This window comes from Hyla sarda, unplaced genomic scaffold, assembly GCF_029499605.1.
Source record: "Hyla sarda isolate aHylSar1 unplaced genomic scaffold, aHylSar1.hap1 scaffold_183, whole genome shotgun sequence".
In the NCBI taxonomy this organism is placed as follows: Eukaryota; Metazoa; Chordata; class Amphibia; order Anura; family Hylidae; genus Hyla; species Hyla sarda.
In genome coordinates this window covers 409,337-432,481 of record NW_026608477.1, presented here as the reverse complement: position 1 = coordinate 432,481, position 23,145 = coordinate 409,337, and the positions used below count along the sequence as shown (strand labels likewise).

Genomic DNA, 23,145 nt, shown 5'->3' with positions numbered 1-23,145 from the left:
GGGGCGTGACGGTGTCACGCCCCCTCCCATAGACTTGCATTGAGGGGGTGTGGCCGTGACATCACGAGCAGGGCGTGACCGTGATGTCATGAGCTTCCGCATCGCCAGTCATCCGGCACAGAGCGAAGTTCGCTCCTTGCACCGGATGTCTGGGATGCCACAGCCGAGATCGTGGGGGTCCCCAGCTGTGGGACCCCCGTGATCAGACATCTTGATAGGGGATAAGATGTCTAAGGGGCGGAGAACCTCCTTAATATGTTATGCCTGGTCTTAAGTGCCCCTCTAAGAACTATAGCTGTTACTGTATATGAGCAGAATGCAGTCTGGTTCCCACTCCCAGACTATGCAGATCCTAAACATTTGTCCTGAGAAATGTCCTAATGGTCCATTTTATTTCTTCTACATAGGTCTCAGCATAGACTATATACATAACTTCCCAATGATCTTCAACATAAAGGGGCATCTGACAGCTCGGTAACCATGGCGTGATTTTCCGAGGGTCATAGGATTAGCAGAGTCGGGTTATACCGCCACATAAAATCATAGTATTGCTAAAGGAAAGTTGCCCACTTTAATAAAAAATAAAGTTGCCCCACACACAAATAATCTGTCTTACCCAATGGGGCTAGTGCAGTGGTGCAGATCCAGGACGGCCCATTGTGGGTGTCCAGGTAGAACTTATGGAGGAGATGTGTAGGACATGTTCTGCATCTGTACCACTGGACCTCAGGACAGGATCCATATAAGAAGGTATGCTTCATCCCCATGGCAGCCTATGAGGCAGCTATCCCTTATTAGTCATGACAAAATTTGGTCCATCGATAAAAAAAATTGGAAAAAGTATTGTTTGTGCTTGGAAATAGTTGCTGGCCACGTCACAGTTTAATGAGTATAATGAAAATAGAGCGCCAGCTGATAGCAATGGAAGTTAGGAACAGGAGTATTTATACATACAACCCCCCCCATTGAAACAGAACGTTATGGGGATTTGTGTCTATGGGATGGGGCAGCGTGTGGCTATGGATGATAAAGCTGCAATAGATACATATATCTTAGTGCTGGTTGCAAACGAAGTGCACAATGCGTACACTTGGCTGAACAAGAGATATAGAGGAAACATGAGCTACCGCAGAGTGATGGAATGAGGCTGAGTGATAATGGACTTAGGTGACCTGTTCATATACAAAGAGCAGGAACCGCTATGGGTCCTCAACCGCCCCACTGTAAATGACTGTGGGGCAGAGACAACTCATGGGCAGATATTCTGAATGTTGGCCAGGCATATGGATCTATCAGTCCACAGACTAACTGGGGATTGTTTCTATGAAGGTACAGACAGCTATATGATAAGGGTGCTATATATATATATATATATATATATATATATATATATATATATGTATGTATACAGGGTGGGCACTTTATATGGGTACACCTTAATAAAATGGGAATGGTTGGTGATATTGACTTCCTGTTTGTGGCACATTAGTATATGTGAGGGGGGAAACTTTTCAAGATGGGTGGTGACCATGGTGGCCATTTTGAAGTCGGCCATTTTGAATCCAACTTTTGTTTTTTCAATAGGAAGAGGGTCATGTGGCACATCAAACCTATTGGGACTTTCACAAGAAAAACACTGGTGTGCTTGGTTTTAATGTAACTTTATTCTTTTATGAGTTATTTACAAGTTGCTCTTTGTTTACAGCCATTGACATGTCGCCGAGGTTAACATGTGAGGAGCGGATAGAAATTGTGTTGATGTCTGGTGAACGCAGTAAACCGGGTCTTTGCAGCAGATTTCAATGCAAGACACCCTACGAGACCATCCATCTCCCATGCTACAGTTAGCAAACTGCTTGCTATGTTTCGTGAAACTGGTTCAGTGTTGGATTTGCCAAAATGTGGACGCATGAAATCTGTCACTAATGAAGAAACATCAGTGGCTGTCCTAGCTTCAATCAGCAAGAGCCCACAGCGTAGCACTCGCCGCATGTCACTATAGAGTGACATTAGTCGAACATCCCTTCGGCGGATATTAGCTACTCACAAATGGCACCCTTACAAACTCCAGCTACTGCAGCATCTCATCAAGGATGACCCAGACCGGCGCACTGAATTTGCAGAATGGGCAAAACAAAAATTGGAACAGGACTCTCAGTTTACGCAGAAGATTTTGTTCAGTGATGAGGAAACTTTTATGTGAATGGTGAAGTTAACAAACAAAACCACCGCTATTGTTCTGACACTAACCCACATTGGATAGATCCCTCCAAGACTGTTGGAACACAAAAATTGATGGTATGGTGTGGTATATGGGGTACAAAGATAGTGGGGCCATTATTCATCAATGGAAGCCTCAAGGCCACTGGATATGCAAAATTGCTACATGATGATGTGTTTCCCTCTTTATGCACTGAAACTGGCACGTTCCCTGAGTTTTTCCAGCAAGATGGTGACCACCACATTATGGGTGTCAGGTCCGAGCATTCCTAGATGGACAGTTTCCTGGAAAGTGGATTGGTCGTTGTGGGCCAGTTGAATGGCCCCCAAGGTCTCCCGATCTGACCCCCTTAGACATTTATCTTTGGGGTCATCTCAAGGCAATTGTCTATGATGTGAAGATACGAGATGTGCAGCACCTGAAACTACGGATACTGGAAGCCTGTGCTAGCATTTCTCCTGCGGTGTTGCTATCAGTGTGTGAACAGTGGGAGAAGATGGTTGCTCTGACAATCCAACGCAATGGGCAGCACATTGAACACATTTTATAAGTGGTAAGAAACTTGTAAATAACTCATGAAAGAATAAAATTACCTTAAAACCAAGCACATCATTGTTTTTCTTGTGAAATTCCCAATAAGTTTGATGTGTCACATGACCCTCTTCCTATTGAAAAAACAAAAGGTGGATTAAAAATGGCTGACTTCAAAATGGCCACCATGGTCACCACCCATCTTGAAAAGTTTCCCCCCTCACATATACTAATGTGCCACATACAGGAAGTTAATATCACCAACCATTCCCATTTTATTAAGGTGTATCTATATAAATGGCCCACCCTGTATATCTAAGCCCTGCTGGCAAACAAAGTGCCGCACACAGACACACACATGTGAAAAAACATTCAAACTAAGAGCCAAAATAAAGTGACGGAGTGAGGCTGAGTAATGCACAAAGATAACCTTTTCATACACAAAGAACAGGAACTGCCATGGGGTCCTCACCTACTCCTATAAACTTTAGTTAATGTGAATATGACTGTGGTGCAGTGACAACCCACGTGCAGATATTTTTAACGATGACTAGATATGTCTCCATATAGACCTATCTGTCCATTGTGTAACTGAGGTGTGTGTCTATGGGATGGAGTAAAACACTGTTATGGATAATAAGGGTGTCCAAAATACATCACACTAAGTCCTACTGGGAAAGTGTACAATGTAAACTGAATAAGAGATAAGGAGAAGACACCTAAAATGAAGAGTCAAACTGAAGTGATAGAGTGAGGCCAAGTAAGGGTGCATTCACACCACGATTTGGCAATACAGATCCCGTATACGTTTTTAATGTGAAAACCATACGGAACCGTATTGAAAACCATATGCAATGACTCTCCATTGAAAATCGTATGCCAAACGATGCATCCGTTAGCGTCTTGTACGGTTTGGCAGTTTTTTTTCCCCTGTAACCTAAACCGTAGCCTACCACGGTTTTTGGTCTGGGTGAAAAAAACATATTAAACCGTATACATTTTTTTAAAACATGGGAGTCAATGGGATCCGTATGTGCGTACGGTTCCATCCGGTTTGCACCATATGGTTTTTGACTTTGCACAGTTTTTTGTTCTTGGAATTTCAATCAAACAAGTGAAACTGTATTCATAATGGAATGAAAAGTTAAAAACTTATACTTTTTTTCTTAAAAACGGGACATCATTTTTCAAACCATGTATGGCTTCTAACCGTATACGGGTTAAAGTTTGTACACACGTTTTGATAGTTTAGTCCGGTTTTGAGGAATCCATTTTTCATCAAAAACCTGATACGGTAACTGTATTGCAAAAACGTGGTGTGAATGCACCCTAATAATAATCTAGGATGGCCCAATGAACAGGAACCGCCATGGGATCTTCACCAACTCCTACTCTGTACATGACTTGGTGCAGAGACAACTAATGTGCACATATTCTGAACGATGACCAGGCATGTCTTTATATGGATCTGTTATTTCACTGGCTTGCAGGGGATTGTGTCTATGAAATGGAGGAACATACAGCTATCGATTATAAGAGTGCTATAAATATATATATATATATATATATATATATATATATATATATATGTATATATATTTACATATATCTAAGCCCTGCTGGCAAACAGTGCAGCACACAGACATCTGAACAATAGATATCAAAGAAACATTAAAACTAAAATCCAAAGCAGAATGATGAAGCAAGCCTAAGTAATAAATGAACTAAGATGACCGGTTCATCCCCAATGAACAGGAACCGCCATGGGGCCCTCACCAGCCCCTATAAACTTTAGCTACTATGACTGTGGTGAAGTGACAACCCACGTGCAGATATTCTTAAGGATGACTACACATGTCTCCATGTAGACCTATCAGTGCATTGTGTAACTGAGGTTTGTGTCTATGGATAATAAAGGTGCCATAAATCCATCACTCTTACGTCCTGCTGGCAAAGTATACCATGTAAACTCTTTGATAAAGAGATATGGAGGAGACACTTAAAAGCAAGAGTCAAAGTGAAGTGATAGAGTGAGGCAGAGTAATAATCTTTAGCATCGCCTCTTCATACACAATGAACAGGAACCGCTATGGGGTACCCACTGACCCCTATAAATTGTAGCTGCTCTGAATATGACTGGTACAGAGACAACTGAAGATATACTGAATGATGACCAGGTACGATGTAGTTCTCCAGGTTACTCGACGTTGTAGATTTTTCATGACTGCATAGAAAAGAGATTATTGCACAATATTGTACACGAAGTTCCGGTTCATTGTAAAATTTCCACCTTAAGCCTTTTGTGTATTTCTTGGCAATATGTTTGGAATGAGACATGGGAACCTACCTGCCCATCACACCGTAGGAATGTCTTGTTTTTTTTTATAGTGGTTACACCTTAGCTAATTGCATAAAAAACATCAACTTCAAGTAATAAAAAAGGATAAAGATGTTTCAACATTTCTGCTTTAACTGTGCATACAGCTTGTTTACTCCATGCTGTGTACTAGACCATTATAGATTTACACCCAACATTGTGTTCTCCTAGGAGATGCCGCCACCTGTCGCTCGATAAATACGGCATTTCCAAATTAGACCGATGGCCGAAAGATGTCAGCATGCCCCGGCTCGGTCCGGTCCTGTTCCTTGTGAGAGATGAAAGCCTTTCAACTGCAACATTAAAACATCATTGTCCCACTAGTGAGCCACAAAAGAAGAAGCAACATGGCAAAAACAGGCATTGGCAACATTCCAGTTGGTCAAACAGTGGCCAAGCATGACTTATGACGTCACAATAATAGTCATTCTCCATGGAGCTGAAGATAGACCTGCCAACGAGGACTGCTGCCCGTTAAACCCTCAACTCTGAATCTTCGTACCTGAAGGCCAATGTCAAGAGAGGTGGAGATAAAGAAGCCTTTGAGATAAGGCACTGGCGATTTCATGTGTAAGCTGCAGAGTTTGCAAGGGTTTCAAGGCAAGAGAAGCGCCTTGTGTGCTTCGATACACAAACTACCGGAGGAAGGACGGGAATCACCCAGCCTTGGGGATGAGAATCATTCTTGATCAGTGAAAAATAAAAGAGAGGCTTAGTTTAGCTGCTGGATTTCAGTGCAGACTGAGCCATCCATCAGGTCATCACAGAATTACCAGAATAACACCCAACCCACAGGAGGTAGTCAGGAGTTTCCTTGTCTTTACACCTTCTGAATCTGTTTTCCGAGCATCATTTTGTAAGTTGACAGTGTCAGCATCCAGCAGCACGGACCATTCGCAGGTTAATAAATTAAATAAATATGTTAATTTCTTAAATAAAAAAAAAAAAGAAAACAAGTCTTCACATCTTCCACAACTGAGGTCTCATCTCCAAGCAAAGGATCGAAAAAGGGTTAAAAACCTGTATCCTCTCCATCCTTGTTCTGTTGGAAGCAAAGCCTGGCATACAGGGTAATTAATGTGCATGGGTAGAGCTTTCGAGGAAAGTGCTGGGCATCACTCGTGGGTGGGAGATAGGGGGCGATGTTGGCTGCTCGATGACAAGAAGATGTGGGTGGCTGAAGACGGCAGAGACTTTGGCTGTTGACACCTGGAATTAGAGGAATTTGGTTAAAGGGGTACTCTACTATAAAACATTTTTTTTTTTTTTTTTTTATCAACTGGTGCCAGAATGTTAAACAGATTTGTAAATGACTTCTATTAAAAAATCTTAATCCTTCCAGTACTTATCAGCTTCTATATGCTACACAGGAAGTTCTTTTCTTTTTGAATTTCCTTTCATGCTGACTGCAGTGCTCTCTGCTGACACCTCTGTCCATTTTAGGAATTGTCGAAAACAGAATAGGTTTGCTATGGAGATTAGCTTCTACTCTGGACAGTTCCTAAAATGGACAGAGGGGTCAGCAGAGAGCACTGTGGCCAGGCAGAAAGGAAATTCAAAAAGAAAAGAACTTCCTCTGGAACATACAACACCTGATAAGTACTGGAAGGGTTACGATTTTTTAATAGTAGTGATTTACAAATCTGTTTAACTTTCTGTTGATTTAAAAAAAAAATGGTTTACAGTGGAGTACCCCTTTAAGTTCATAGGAAAAATACTTCTAGTTGTCGTCTGTACGGATGCCCATTTTATTTAGGACCTCATTGGGCTTCCAGCCAGGCCTAGGTCAAAGTCGAACAGCAGTCTTTCCCAACCTGTGCCTCCAGCTGTTGCAAAACTACAACTCCCAGCATTCCCGGACAGCCTTAGGATTTGTACAGGAGACCAAAAGCTTCATCCTAGGACCTTATTGGGCTTCTTGGCAGGCCTAGGTGCAGAATCTAAAGCAGTCTTTCCCAATTAGTTTGACTTTGTCCTAGGCCTGACCGGAAGCCCAATAAACTGTTTATTTTATTTAGGACCTTACTAGGCTGTCAGCCAGGCCTTGGACAATGTCAAACTGCAGAATCTAAATGTAATGTCCGTTTATTTGTTTTTGCATTTTTCTGTTTAGGTGTGTATTCACACACTAGTTTGTTTAGAGCAGTTTGCTATTCCACCTGGATAGGGAATAGTTAATGCTTTGAGCGAATGAGAACTCGGGGGGAGTTATTTAACCAGAGTTCTCCTGCATTCTGGTGCTGGTTATTGAGTGCAATACTACTATTAAAAATTCTTACTATGTCTGCTTGAGCATTTACCTTGTATTTATTTTGCCTTTTTATCTGGGTTTTTAGCCATGGTTATATAGCATGCTCCTTGTATTTTAGTCTGTGTTACTTTAGTCGGTTTTAGGATTATGTTTGTTCGTTCTGCTCTGTCTGTGTTCCCACTGTGTCTGAGTCTAGCTTGTGCTCTGCATGTTATATTCTTGTTCGGTATTCTGGAGTCTATTCAGACTCATCCAGTTCTAGTCTAGTGTTTCATGCATTATATTTCCGTTTCCTACTGGGCCAGCATTTTGTCCACACGGAGTAGTGTGTCCGTTGGCCAGTAGCCTATTTGACTGTATTGTTAATGGCTTGAGTCTACCCTGTGCTCTGTATGTTATATTCTTGTTCAGTATTCTGGAGTCTATTCAGACTCATCCGGTTCTAGTCTAGTGTTTCATATATTATATTTCCGTTTCCTACTGGGTCAGCATTTTGTCCACATGGTGGAGTGTGTCCACTGGCCAGCAGCCTATTTGGCTGTATTATTAATGGCTACTCCTAAAGTGGAGTGGGGAGTCCAGTTTATATGTCCTGTGTCCCAGTGTGAACAGTTTCCTATATTTATATCCTGTTTGGTTGATCTGATCTTTGTCCTTTGTACCTGTTTGTGAACAGTGTCTTATGTTACATGTTCAGTTTAGTGTTTTGGCTCTCAGTTCTTCCGCTATCCCCTTCATCTCCTGGATTGTGCTGTATACTCATATCATGCCTGGTCTTGTTCATTTTATCATGTCTGCCGTTTATCTGATATCCGGTTTATGAACTGTTCGTTAATTCACTATATTCTGTTCTGTTTGTGAGTTTATATTCTGCCCTGTTAGTATTTGTATTCTGTCTGGTATATCTGGTTGTCTAGTAGTTTTCTGTTTCTGTTCTGGTCTGTGACCGACTATGTATATCATGTGTTTTTACGCCACTGTACTTTATCACAGGAAGGGACCGGTGCCCAGTTGTCGATCCACCGTTTAGGGTGGATGGGCAAGCAGGAAGGGAGAACGGTTTTAGGGTCAGTTTAGGACTCACTCACCCTGTCCCCCCAGTCGGTCTTGACACTAAAGCAGTCTTTCCTAACAAATGTGCCTTAAGCTGTTGCAAAACTACAACTCCCAGGATGCCCGGACAGCCGACGGCTGTCCGGGCATGCTGGGAGTTGTAGTTTTGCAACAGCTGGAGGCACTCTGTTTGCGAAAAACTGCTTTAGATTCTGCAGTTTGACTTTGACCTAGGCCTGGCTGGAAGCCCAATAAGGTCTTTAGAGGAAGTTATTGCGTTCCTGTAAAAAGCGGTTGGCTGTCCGTGCATGCTGGGAGTTGTAGTTTTGAAACAGCTGGAGAAACCCTGGTTGGGAAACTCTGTCCTAGACAGTGGTCAGTGCACCCCCAATATAGACTAATGTATTTCTCGGTAGGTATTCGGTGTAGAATCCCGAAGTCTCTACTCACCAAGACCTGGACTTCCTGACCCGTGCGGCAGCTGGACGCTCCAGAAGACTATCAAGACGAGTCAATCTCTCAAGGTGGAGCGCCCGTGGGTCCTGTTCTGCTCGGTCCTTGGAAAAGTCCATCTCGAAGACAGTGGGTGGGGTCAGGTCCAACTCAAGGAACATGATGTTTTCGGCCTGGGGAACCAAGACAGATATTACTAGAACTATCAAGGAACAATGTCACTCCAGAAGGTGTCCAGGCAGGAGAGCACCGATACTTCTCACCGCTCGTCCACTCATACTCACAATACTGTAGTGGCTACAATTTATATTGCTACTTGGAAAGGATACCAGTCATTGCATGAGGTTACTTACCCTGTACCTCGGATGGTACCCCATAACCATGGCAACCCTTGCATACTGGCTGATGGGCCTTTTGTATCCTACGGCCGATAATGGACGTCTCTTCATTGCGGTTCCACCTCCGCTTCCACTGTGGAACAGTCCATATCATGTCAGTATTGACAAGGATCACGTTTTATCGTCACCTTTATATTCACGTTACGCTTTCTACCCAGATAATTAGAGCATAGCCCCCCCCTTTGGTTACACGACCACATAACATTTGCTAGTAGTTACAGAATAGACGCCCCCTCCCCCCCCCCCCTTGTTTCTACACTGGTAGTTAGAGAATAGCGCCCCCTTTTGTTTCTGGGCCACATAGCATCTGTTATGCATTCTACCCTGGTAGTGAGAAAATAGCCCCCCTCTTTTGGTTGCATGAACATGCTTGAATTGCCCCCCCAATTTGGTTACACAACCACATAACATTTGCTATGCTTTCTACCCTGGTAGTTAAAGAATAGAACCCCCCTACCCCTTTGTTTATACCAATGTAGTTAGAGAATAGCGCCCCCTTTTGTTTCTGGACCACATAACATCTGCTATGCTTTCTACCCTGGTAGTTAGAGAATAGCGCCCCCTTTGGTTGCTTGACCACATAACATCTGCTATGCTTTCTACCCTGGTAGTTAGAGAATAGCGCCCCCTTTGGTTTCTGGACCACATAACATCTGCTATGCTTTCTACCCTGGTAGTTAGAGAATAGAAAACCACTCTCCCCCTTTGTTTATACCCTGGTAATTAGAGAATAGTGCCCCCTTTTGTTTCTGGACCACATAACATCTGCTATGCGTTCTACCCTGGTAGTTAGAGAATAGTGCCCCTTTTGTTTCTGGACCACATAACATCTGCTATGCGTTCTACCCTGGTAGTTAGAGAATAGCGCCCCCTTTGGTTGCTGGACCACATAACATCTGCTATGCGTTCTACCCTGGTAGTTAGAGAATAGCGCCCCCTTTGGTTTCTGGACCACACAACATCTGCTATGCTTTCTACCCTGGTAGTTAGAGAATAGCGCCCCTTTTGGTTTCTGGACCACATAACATCTGCTATGCTTTCTACCCTGGTAGTTAGAGAATAGCGCCCCCTTTGGTTTCTGGACCACATAACATCTGCTATGCTTTCTACCCTGGTAGTTAGAGAATAGTGCCCCCTTGGTTTCTGGACCACATAACATCTGCTATGCTTTCTACCCTGGTAGTTAGAGAATAGCGCCCCCTTTTGTTTCTGGACCACATAACATCTGCTATGCTTTCTACCCTGGTAGTAAGAGAATACCGTCCCCTTTTGTTTCTGGACCACATAACATCTGTTATGCTTTCTACCCTGGTAGTTAGAGAATAGCGCCCCCTTTTGTTTCTGGACCACATAACATCTGCTATGCTTTCTACCCTGGTAGTATGAGAATAGTGCCCCCTTTGGTTTCTGGACCACATAACATCTGCTATGCTTTCTACCCTGGTAGTTAGAGAATAGCGCCCCCTTTTGTTTCTGGACCACATAACATCTGCTATGCTTTCTACCCTGGTAGTTAGAGAATAGCGCCCCTTTTGGTTTCTGGACCACACAACATCTGCTATGCTTTCTACCCTGGTAGTTAGAGAATAGCGCCCCCTTTGGTTTCTGGACCACATAACATCTGCTATGCTTTCTACCCTGGTAGTTAGAGAATAGTGCCCCCTTTGGTTTCTGGACCACATAACATCTGCTATGCTTTCTACCCTGGTAGTTAGAGAATAGCGCCCCCTTTTGTTTCTGGACCACATAACATCTGCTATGCTTTCTACCCTGGTAGTTCCACCCATGATGAAATGTTTAAGACACAAACTTTCCCGATTCTGGAGCAAGGTTCTAGATCTATAGGGTTTATAGACTGTTTCTCACAACAACCATATCCCTTATGACTCCTATTTTGGATCCCAGCCTGCTAATGTTCTTCGGGGAATTAACCACCAGTCCATCTTGAGGCCCCCTAAGTCCTCAGGACCAGCAGAATTCCTTGACTCTCACCTAAGTGGGTGCTATAGGTAAAAATATGGCGTCCAGTTGGTTCCACCACAATGCAGTATAGAGAAGCCCTCAGATGTTTTCTCTTGTGGGTCCAAGGAACCCCAGTAGAAGAGAAGCTGGACAACCCTAACCCTACATTGGATCTGGCCTCCATGATGGTCTTGAGACATTGGAAGAACTTACTTTCCCGGAGGAACGAGAGGCTGAAACTTCCACTGGTCCTCTTCTGCATCGTAGAAGAGACGGTTCATGATCTTGTTCTTTTCTTCCGGAGGAATGAAATTTTCGATGATCAGATACCTGATGGTAAAGCAAGGTCAAGCAAGGTCAAGGTCTCCAGACGGTCATAATACAGACACTTGAGGCCACGTCTACGGCAACCTGCAGACTCACTTGTATTTCAGTTCCCGAGTTTGCTCATTTTGGGCCTGTTCTAGGTCCTGCCTGACCCGTACGTACTCGTCGTGCTGGTCCTGGATCTCTCCCTTCACGGCCTGTAACTTGGCATAGAGCTGAAAGAAGAACATGGCCCGAAACGTTTATTCCAACGTATGACAGAAATGTAGTAAAACCGTCTTCAGCTGTCCGGGTATGCTGGGAGTTGCAGTTTCGCAACAGCTGGAGGCGTATCGGTCGGCAAGGATTGCTTTAGATTTCTGCAGTTTGACATTGTCCTAGGCCTGGTCAAAAGCCCAAGAAGGTCCTAAATAAAATAAATGGTTTATTGGGCTTCTGCACTTATATAATGTGAGGGGTACCAGAGTTAAAGGGGTACTCCGGTGGAGTACTTTTTTTTTTTTTTTTAATCAACTGGTGCCAGAAAGTTAAACAGATTTGTAAATTACTTCTATTAAAAATTCTTAATCCTTCCAGTACTTATTAGCGGCTGAATACTACAGAGGAAATTATTTTCTTTTTGGAACACAGAGCTCTCTGCTGACATCACAAGCACAGTGCTCTCTGCTGACACCTCTGTCCATTTTAGGAACTGTCCAGAGCAGCATATGCTTGCTATGGGAATTTTCTCCTACTCTGGACAGTTCTTAAAATGGACAGAGATGTCAGCAGAGAGCACTGTGTTCCAAAAAGAAAATCATTTCCTCTGTAGTAATCAGCAGCAAATAAGTAATGGAAGGATAAAAATTTTTTTATAGAAGTAATTTACAAATCTGTTTAACTTTCTGGCACCAGTTGATTTAAAAAATAAATAAATAAAGTTTTCCACCGGAGTACCCCTTTAACTTTGTCCTAGGCCTGGACGGAGACGCCCAATAAGGTCCAGCGATGAAGCAATTAGGCTCCTGTATTAGGATACGTTCAGACGAGCGGATTTACAGCGTATTTTATGCTGCAGATCCGCAGCTGAAGGACCGCTGTATGCTGCCTTTACATGTCCCTTTTCAGAGCGGCAATACGCCGCTGCGTGCAGACATACTGAGGCGATGTGTGTCTGCTCGTAGCGGCGTATTGCAGCATACAGCGGTCCTTCAGCAGTGGATCCGCAGCAAAATCCGCTCGCCTGAACGTACCCTTAGGCTATCTAGGACGGAGTTTCCCAACCAGGGTGCCTCCAGCTTTTGCAAGACTACAACTCCCAGACAGTGGGCAGAAAGATAAGGCGTTTCACCTTCTTCAGTTTCTTGGTCTTCATCTCGACTTCTTGCTGTAGAGACGTGTACGTCCCCCTCAGTTCCACCGTCTCCTCGTCTCTGAGGAGCACCTGCTGCTGAATCTCACGTTCCCGGCGTTTCTGGAAAAAAGGAGAGATTTAAAAAAAAAATGTGCTCAATGAAAGGGTTAACTTAACTTACGATGACGGCTATATTATGGTCCCCAACCCTGAGACTAGTCGTTTAACCTGAGTGGACAAAAAATAATATGGTGTTTAAAGGGGCACTCCACTGCTCAGGGAACAAACGCCGGAGCTAGTGTCGGGAGCTTGTGATGTCATAGCCCCATCATGACGTCACACCCCGCCCCAATGCAAGTCTATGGGAGGGGGCGTGACATCCCTCCCATAGACCTGCATTGAGGGGATGGGGCGTGACGTCATGAGGGGGGCGGTGCTATGACATCACAAGCTCCAGGTGCCGGCTCCAGCGTTCGGAACAGTTTGTTCCGAACACTGAGCAGTGGAGTACCCCTTTAAGAAAATACTGTGTCTTCCCGTTGTGAGAGGAGAGAATCCCATGTATAATTCAGACAGTGGAGGTTTTACAATTTTTCTTTTTTCTTATATAGAGCAGCATAGGCCATTTTTAGAAAATAATGTAGAGGTTCTTGTGTATGCCTTGTTCTTACCTGTTTAGCTGATGTGGCAGGCATGGGTAATAAGCCATGTTTACCTGTATTTTCTTACTGAAATTATTTTCAAGTGCTACTTGCATTTCCTATGAATACTCTGTCTTTGCAGAGTGAGTGGGTGGAGTCTAATCACTGCACCTCCTCATCTAATTACAGATAGAGCTGTAGGGGAGGTGTATAACTACTAAAAATCCTGATCTCATAGAAATACCAGCAGCAGTATACAGATAGGAGGTGTATACAGAGTATACAGAGCTGGGAGGGGAGGTGTTTAACTACCATATATACTGATCCCATAGAGATAGCAGCAGTATACAGATAGAGCTGGGAGGGGAGGTGTATAACTATCATATATACTGATCCCATAGAGATAGCAGCAGTATACAGATAGAGCTGGAGGAAAGTGTATAACTACAATATATCCTAATCTCATAAAGATAGCAGCAGTAGTATACAGATAGAGCTGGAGGGGAGGAGTATAACTACTAAATATCCTAATCCCATAGAGATAGCAGCAGTATACAGATAGAGCTGGAGGGGAGGTGTATATCTACTATATATACTGATCCCATAGAGATAGCAGCAGCAGTATATAGATAGAGCTGGAGGGGAGGTGTCTAACTTTTATATATCCTGATCCCATAGAGATAACAGCAGCAGTATACAGAAAGAACTGGAGGGGATATGTATAACTACTATATATCATGATCCCATAGAGATAGCAGCAGCAGTATACAGATAGAGCTGGAGGGGAGGTATATAACTACTATACATCATGATCCCATAGAAATAGCAGCAGTATACAGATGGGTGGGGCCTTGAGGGGTAGTTCATAGGAAGTCAGCTGACACAGGACTGACCACTCCCTCGGACACATTAAACACTGGGATTTTCTGTGGATCAGACTGCTGATCACATGACCCAGTTACAGTAATAAAAACCTTATGGATGCAGCTGTGCTGGAATAAAACTGATGGCTCTGTAGGACTTGTTTGGTGCATGAAATTGGCAGAAAAACCTGGAGTGGTCCTTAAAGCAGTCATCCTATCCAGCGACTTATCATGCTGATCAGTGGGGTCCCCTTCTGTGTTATGTATGGTGGGGCCCCACCCATCAGCTTGTTATCCTGTGGAGATGGGAGTCCCCCCTCTATAGGACATCACATATTGGTATGGTCCACATCTCACCTGCTCAGCGATCTCCTGTCTCTTGATCTCCAGCATCTTCTGCTGCTCGTTGGTATGGTCCATAATTGTCTTCCCACCAATAAGGAGTTTGCTCTCCATCGCCTGTGTCTCAACAAGAACGAAGAAGAGTCAATCAGGAGACATTTGTCCTTATTAATATACAAAGACATTGGTCACGTCAGACTAAAAAAACCTAAAGGGGGTCTCCGGTGTTATTTCATGTATAAAAGAAACATTTCTAATTGACTTTACATTTCAGTTATAAACTTCACTGATACATTGTACATAGCTCGTCCTGCTACAATCGTATCCAGTCTAGACAATGCTCTGTGAGCTAAACATCCCGGATTCCAGACTGATACATTGTACATAGCTCGTCCTGCTCTCAGCTGGTAGGAAGTTCATAAACTTAAGAAAACAGAACCTCACGAAGAACAGAAGACAGAGAAGAATAGAAGAAAAAGAACTAAGACAAAGTGATACAATTGTATCCAGTCTAGACAATGCTCTGTGAGCTAAACCTCCTGGACTCCAGACTGATACATTGTACATAGCTCGTCCTGCTCTCAGCTGAGAAGTGATACAATTGTATCCAGTCTAGACAATGCTCTGTGAGCTAAACATCCTGGACTCCAGACTGATACATTGTACATAGCTCGTCCTGCTCTCAGCTGAGAAGTGATACAATTGTATCCAGTCTAGACAATGCTCTGTGAGCTAAACATCCTGGACTCCAGACTGATACATTGTACATAGCTCGTCCTGCCCTCAGCTGAGAAGTGATACAATTGTATCCAGTCTAGACAATGCTCTGTGAGCTAAACATCCTGGACTCCAGACTGATACATTGTACATAGCTCGTCCTGCTCTCAGCTGAGAACTGATATAATTGTATCCAGTCTAGACAATGCTCTGTGAGCTAAACATCCTGGACTCCAGACTGATACATTGTACATAGCTCGTCCTGCTCTCAGCTGAGAAGTGATACAATTGTATCCAGTCTAGACAATGCTCTGTGAGCTAAACATCCTGGACTCCAGACTGATACATTGTACATAGCTAGTCCTGCTCTCAGCTGATAAGTGATATAATTGTATCCAGTCTAGACAATGCTCTGTGAGCTAAACATCCTGGACCCCAGACTGATACATTGTACATAGCTCGTCCTGCTCTCAGCTGAGAAGTGATATAATTGTATCCAGTCTAGACAATACTCTGTGAGCTAAACATCCTGGACTCCAGACAGATACATTGCACATAACTAGTCCTGCTCTCAGCTGAGAAGTGATACAATTGTATCCAGTCTAGACAATGCTCTGTGAGCTAAACATCCTGGACTCCAGACTGATACATTGCACATAACTAGTCCTGCTCTCAGCTGAGAAGTGATACAATTGTATCCAGTCTAGACAATGCTCTGTGAGCTAAACATCCTGGACTCCAGACTGATACATTGTATATAGCTCGTCCTGCTCTCCGCTGAGAAGTATATACATTTGTATCCAGTCTTGGCCTCTCCTATGATCCCAGTAGTGTAGATGGGGGGGGGGGGGGGGACATATCACAGATTTTATATTGGTGCACAGTGGTTGCGCCTTTGTTGGGGTCTATGACTGGTTGATGTCACTTATAGCCCCTTTATCTTTATATCGGACTGTACTCTGCCTTTAAAGGGGTACTCTCCCCTGGATAACATTTTTTGTTTAAATCAACTGATGACAGAAAGTTAAACAGATTTGTAAATTATTTCTATTAAAAAATCTTAATCCTTCCTGTACTTAACAGCTGCTGTATGCTCCACAGGAAGTTCTTTTCTTTTTGAATTTCCTTTCTGTCTGACCACAGTGCTCTCTGCTGACACCTCTGGCCATTTTAGGAGCTGTCCAGAGTCGGAGCAAATCCCCATAGCAAACCTATCCTGCTCTGGACAGTTCCTGATATGTCCAGAGGTGTCAGCAGAGAGCACTGTGGTCAGACAGAAAGGAAATTCAAAAAGAAAAGAACTTCCTATGGAGCATACAGCAGCTGTTAAGTACTGGAAGGATTAAGATTTTTTAATAGAAATAATTTACAAATCTGTTTAACTTTCTGTCATCAGTTGATAGAAATAAAAAAAAGTGTTTTCCAGTGGAGTACCCCTTTAATACAGTGCAAGCTGTTGTCTGCTACAGAGGAGGGTCATGGGTACAGACTGGGCTCAGCTGCTGCAGAACTCGCACCTCCTGATCAGGACATAAACCAGTGTAGAGAGAATGATCAGGACGGTGCGAGTTCTGCAGCAGCTGAGCCCATTCTGCTGGTAATATTTCCCCCCGGGGGGGGGGGGGGGTCACCTAAACGCACGAGTGCTATAATAATAGAAGCATTGTATCCGCCCAGAGCATTATCATCTATAATTCATGGTCTGACGCAGAGATCGCACGTGGATCACTATAAGAAGAAGAGGCCCCGGAAAACATCACACACAGTAATGGCCTCACAAGTAATAGGGGGCGGCACGAGCTATTGGGCCCCTCATAATGAAACGAGGAGAAAATAAGAATTACATTGTATATAAAGTAATACAGTACTAGAAATGGTGGCCGGGGGTGCGAGGTTTCAGGATTTCAAGAACCGCATATTCCATCCAGGCCAAGCTGGGTGAGATGTGGGGAATCCAGGAAATAGTTAAAGGGGTACTCCGCCCCTAGACATCTTATCCCCTAACCAAAGCTGATGGGGACCCCTGCGATCTCCCTGCTGCACCTGGCGTTTGTTTAGAGCGGCAGGGGAAGCGCCAAAGGCTCGTGACATCACAGCCACGCCCCCTCAATGCAAGTCTATGGGAGGGGGCATGATACAATTATATCCAGTCTAGACAATGCTCTGTGAGCTAAACATCCCGGACTCCAGACTGATACATTGTACATAGCTCGTCCTGCTCTCAGCTGAGAAGTGATACAATTGTGTCCAGTCTAGACAATGCTCTGTGAGCTAAACATCCTGGACTCCAGACTGATACATTGTACATAGCTCGTCCTGCTCTCAGCTGAGAAGTGATACAATTGTATCCAGTCTAGACAATGCTCTGTGAGCTAAACATCCTGGACTCCAGACTGATACATTGTATATAGCTAGTCCTGCTCTCAGCTGAGAAGTGATACAATTGTATCCAGTCTAGACAATGCTCTGTGAGCTAAACATCCTGGACTCCAGACTGATACATTGTATATAGCTCGTCCTGCTCTCAGCTGAGAAGTATATACAATTGTATCCAGTCTAGAAAATGCTCTGTGAGCTAAACATCCCGGACCCCAGACTGATACATTGTACATAGCTCGTCCTGCTCTCAGCTGAGAAGTGATACAATTGTATCCAGTCTAGACAATGCTCTGTGAGCTAAACATCCTGGACTCCAGACTGATACATTGTACATAATACAGTACTAGAAATGGTGGCCGGGGGTGCTAGGTTTCAGGATTTCAAGAACCGCATATTCCATCCAGGCCAAGCTGGGTGAGATGTGGAGAATCAGGGAAATAGTTAAAGGGGTACTCCGCCCCTAGACATCTTATCCCCTATCCAAAGGTGCTGGGGACCCCTGCGATCTCCCTGCTGCACCCGGCATTCATTTAGAGTGTTGGGAGCAGCACTGGAGGCTCGTGAGGTCACAGCCACGCCCCGCTTGTGACATCACGACACGCCCCCTCAATGCAAGTCTATGGGAGTGGGCATTACGCCCCCTCCCATAGACTTGCATTGAGGGGGCGCGGTTGTGACATCATGAGCCTCCGGCGCTGCACCCAACGCTCTAAACGAACGCCAGGTGCAGCATGGAGATCGCAGGGGTCCCCAGCACCTTTGGATAGGGCAGCGGTCATCAAACTGTGGCCCTCCAGATGTTTCAAAACTACAACTCCCAGCATGCCCGGACAGCCAACAGCTGTCCGGGCATGCTGGGAATTGTAGTTTTACAACATCTGTAGGGCCACAGTTTGAAGACCACTGGGATAGGGGATAAGATGTCTAGGGGCGGAGTACCCCTTTAAAGGGGTACTCCGGTAAAAACATTTTATTTATTATTATTATGTTTTTGTTTTTTTATTAACTGGTGCCAGAAAGTTAAACAGGTTTGTAAATTACTTCTATTAAAAAAATCTTAATCCTTCCAGTACATATTAGCTGCTGAACACAGAGCTCCCTGCTGACATCTCTGTCCATTTTAAGAACTGTCCAGAGCAGGAGAAAATCCTGCTCTGGACAGTTCCTAAAATGGACAGAGATGTCAGCAGAGAGCACTGTGCTCGTGATGTCAGCAGAGAGCTCTGTGTTCCAAAAAGAAAAGAATTTCCTCTGTAGTATTCAGCAGCTAATAAGTACTGGAAGGATTGAGATTTTTTTTAATAGAAGTAATTTACAAATCTGTTTACAAAACTTTCTGGCACCAGTTGAATAAAAAAAAAAAAAAAAAAAATTTTTCCACCGGAGTACCCCTTTAAGGTGTGAATGGACCCAGCAGGAGGTTTGGAACAAGAAGTGTATGACTTAGTGGCTGACTCATGCTGGGAGATAAGGAGCGGCATTAGACTGGTATAAGTGTATTATATCAGATCACTTATATAATGTCATTTACAGGTTAAATGCTGCGTCTCCGCCATGATGGTCACAGCTCCAGGATTAAGTGAATAATTTAATGTTCACTCATAGGAGCAGATGTAAAATGAGAAGGGGGCAGCGCAGGGCCGCATTATACAGAGGAGCCGCTGCCTATCTACTCCAGAGACAGTCACCATGTACAGGAGCGAGACAGCTGGAACAGATCCAACCATTAATGGACCAGAGGGCGACAATGAAAGAGGTCACCGCGCTCCCCTCCATTATTACAGCTCAATATCAGGAAGATGACGGAATAATGTGTCCTCCGATCCACAAGAACGCCACGGAATCGTATAGTCACAGCAATGTGTGCTGATAAAGCGGTAAATCATGCATGTACCGGCATATTACTGCTATAATACTGCCTCCTATATACAAGAATATAACTACTATAATACTGCCTCCTATATACAAGAATATAACTACTATAATACTGCCTCCTATATACAAGAATATAACTACTATAATACTACTCCCTATATACAAGAATATAACTACTATAATACTACTCCCTATATACAAGTATATAACTACTATAATACTGCCCTCTATATACAAGAATATAACTACTATAATACTGCTCCTATATACAAGAATATAACTACTATAATACTGCTCCTATATACAAGAATATAACTACTATAATACTGCTCCTTATATACAAGAATATAACTACTATAGCACTGCTCCTATATACAGGTATATAACTACTATAATACTGCCCTCTATATACAAGAATATAACTACTATAATACTGCTCCTATATACAAGAATATAACTACTATAATAATGCTCCTATATACAAGAATATAACTACTATAATACTGCTCCTATATACAAGAATATAACTACTATAATAATGCTCCTATATACAAGAATATAACTACTATAATACTGCCTCCTATATACAAGAATACAACTACTATAATACTGCCCCCTATATACAAGAATATAACTACTATAATACTACTCCCTATATACAAGTATATAACTACTATAATACTGCTCCTATATACAAGAATATATCTACTATAATACTGCTCCTATATACAAGAATATAACTACTATAATACTGCTCCTATATACAAGAATATATCTACTATAATACTGCCTCCTATATACAAGAATATAACTACTATAATACTGATACTATATACAAGAATATAACTACTATAATACTGATACTATATACAAGAATATAACTACTATAATACTGCCTCCTATATACGAGAATATAACTACTATAATACTGCTCCTATATACAAGAATATACCTACTATAATACTGCTCCTATATACAGGAATATGACTACTGTAATACTGCTCCTATATACAAGAATATAACTACTATAATACTGCTCCTATATACAAGAATATAACTACTATAATACTGCTCCTATATATACAAGAATATAACTACTATAATACTGCTCCTATATAGAAGAATGTTACTATAATACTGCTCCTATATACAAGAATATAACTACTATAATACTGCTCCTATACACAACAATATAACTACTATAATACTGCTCCTATATACAAGAATATAACTACTATAATACTGCTCCTATATACAAGAATATAACTACTATAATACTGCTCCTATATACAAGAATATAACTACTATAATACTGACTCCTATATACAAGAATATAACTACTATAATACTGCTCCTATATACAGGAATATAACTACTATAATACTGCTCCTATATACAAGAATATACCTACTATAATACTGCTCCTATATACAGGAATATAACTACTATAATACTGCCTCCTATATACAAGAATATACCTACTATAATACTGCCCCTATATACAAGAATATAACAACTATAATACTGCCTCCTATATACAAGAATATAACTACTATAATACTGCTCCTATATACAAGAATATAACTACTATAATACTGCTCCTATATACAGGAATATAACTACTATAATACTGCCTCCTATATACAAGAATATAGCTACTATAATACTGCCCCTATATACAAGAATATAACTACTATAATACTGCCCCTATATACAAGAATATAACTACTATAATACTGCTTCTATATACAAGAATATAACTACTATAATACTGCTCCTTTATACAAGAATATAACTACTATAATACTGCTCCTATATACAAGAATATAACTACTATAATACTGTCCCCTATATACAAGAATATAACTACAATAATACTGCTCCTATATACAAGAATATAACTACTATAATACTGCTCCTATATACAAGAATATAACTACTATAATACTGCTCCTATATACAAGAATATAACTACTATAATACTGCTCCTATATACAAGAATATAACTACTATAATACTGCTCCTATATACAAGAATATAACTACTATAATACCTCTCCTATATACAAGAATATAATGACTATAATACTGTCTCCTATATACAAGAATATAACTACTATAATACTGTTCCTATATACAAGAATATAACTACTATAATACTTCTCCTATATACAAGAATATAACTACTATAATACTGCCTCCTATATACAAGAATATAACTACTATAATACTGCTCCTATATACAGGAATATAACTACTATAATACTGCCTCCTATATACAAGAATATAACTACTATAATACTGCCCCCTATCTACAGTAATACAGTGTTACCCTACAGGATACCTTGTACACTGACTGTGATGTGTGTGGACAGATGTGATTGTGTTCTCGCTCAGGGAATGTTGAGGACTTCACAGACATTAAGAAGAAGACATTCCCGATTCTCTCTGCTCGGGGTCTTTCCTGGATCCCGCCATTCCTGGCTGTATAATACTGCTGCAGTGCGGGATGACCGATCCATCTTATCACAGGAAGAAGAGGAAACGCTCAGACGATGAGAGTCGATAAAAATGTTGAGGCGTCCAAAACGCGATATGGAAAGAGCAGAACAAAGACACGGGCTGGAGATAGATTGTGACCTGGGATTGGTGATGTCGGTGTGTGATGGGTCATGGTGATGGGTTATGGTAGTGTGTAATGGCGGTGTGTGAAGGGTGATGGTGATGGGTGATGGCGGTGTGTGAAGGGGGTGTGTGATGGGTGATGGTGGTGTGTGATGGGTGATGGCGGTGTGTGATGGGTGATGGGTGATGGCGGTGTGTGATGGGTGATGGGCTATGGTGGTGTGTGATGGGGGTGTGTGATGGGTTATGGTGATGTGTGAAGGGGGTGTGTGAAGGGTGATGGCTGTTTGTCATGGGTTATGGCAGTGGGTGATGGCAGTGTGTGATGGCGGTGGGTGATGTGTGATGGCGGTGTGTCATGGGTGATGGCGGTGGGTGATGGCAGTGTGTGATAACGGTGGGTCATGTGTGATGGCGATGTGTGATGGCGGTTTGTGATGTGTGATGGCAGTGTGTGATAGGTGATAGCAGTGTGTGAGGGGTGAATGGTGATGGCGATGGGTGATGGCGGCGGGTGATGGCTGTGTGTGATGGTGGTGTGTTATAGTGGTGTGTGATGGGTCATGGTGATGGGTGATGGCGGTGTGTGATGGGTGATGGCTGTGTGTGATGGGTGATGGGGGTGTGTGATGGGTGATGGCTGTGTGTGATGGGGGTGTGTGATGGGTGATGGCTGTGTGTGATGGGTGATGGGGGTGTGTGATGGGTGATGGCTGTGTGTGATGGGGGTGTGTGATAGGTGATAGCAGTGTGTGAGGGGTGAATGGTGATGGCGATGGGTGATGGCGGCGGGTGATG

The 23,145-nt window shown here is 42.7% G+C and overlaps 1 protein-coding gene across 1 annotated transcript in view; it reads right to left on the bottom strand.

The window, feature by feature from the left end:
- Positions 1-1,636: 1,636 nt before the first annotated feature.
- KIF3C (kinesin family member 3C) overlaps positions 1,637-23,145 on the bottom strand; it is a 104,797-nt gene continuing 83,288 nt past the window's right edge. The window contains exons 2-8 of the mRNA XM_056552730.1: positions 14,768-14,869; positions 12,904-13,026; positions 11,670-11,788; positions 11,460-11,576; positions 9,240-9,357; positions 8,884-9,059; positions 1,637-6,338 (exon numbers count right to left, since the gene is read on the bottom strand). Coding sequence (XP_056408705.1) covers positions 6,245-6,338; positions 8,884-9,059; positions 9,240-9,357; positions 11,460-11,576; positions 11,670-11,788; positions 12,904-13,026; positions 14,768-14,869 — 849 coding nt within the window. The 3' untranslated portion in view covers positions 1,637-6,244. The remainder of the gene's footprint in view (positions 6,339-8,883; positions 9,060-9,239; positions 9,358-11,459; positions 11,577-11,669; positions 11,789-12,903; positions 13,027-14,767; positions 14,870-23,145) is intronic.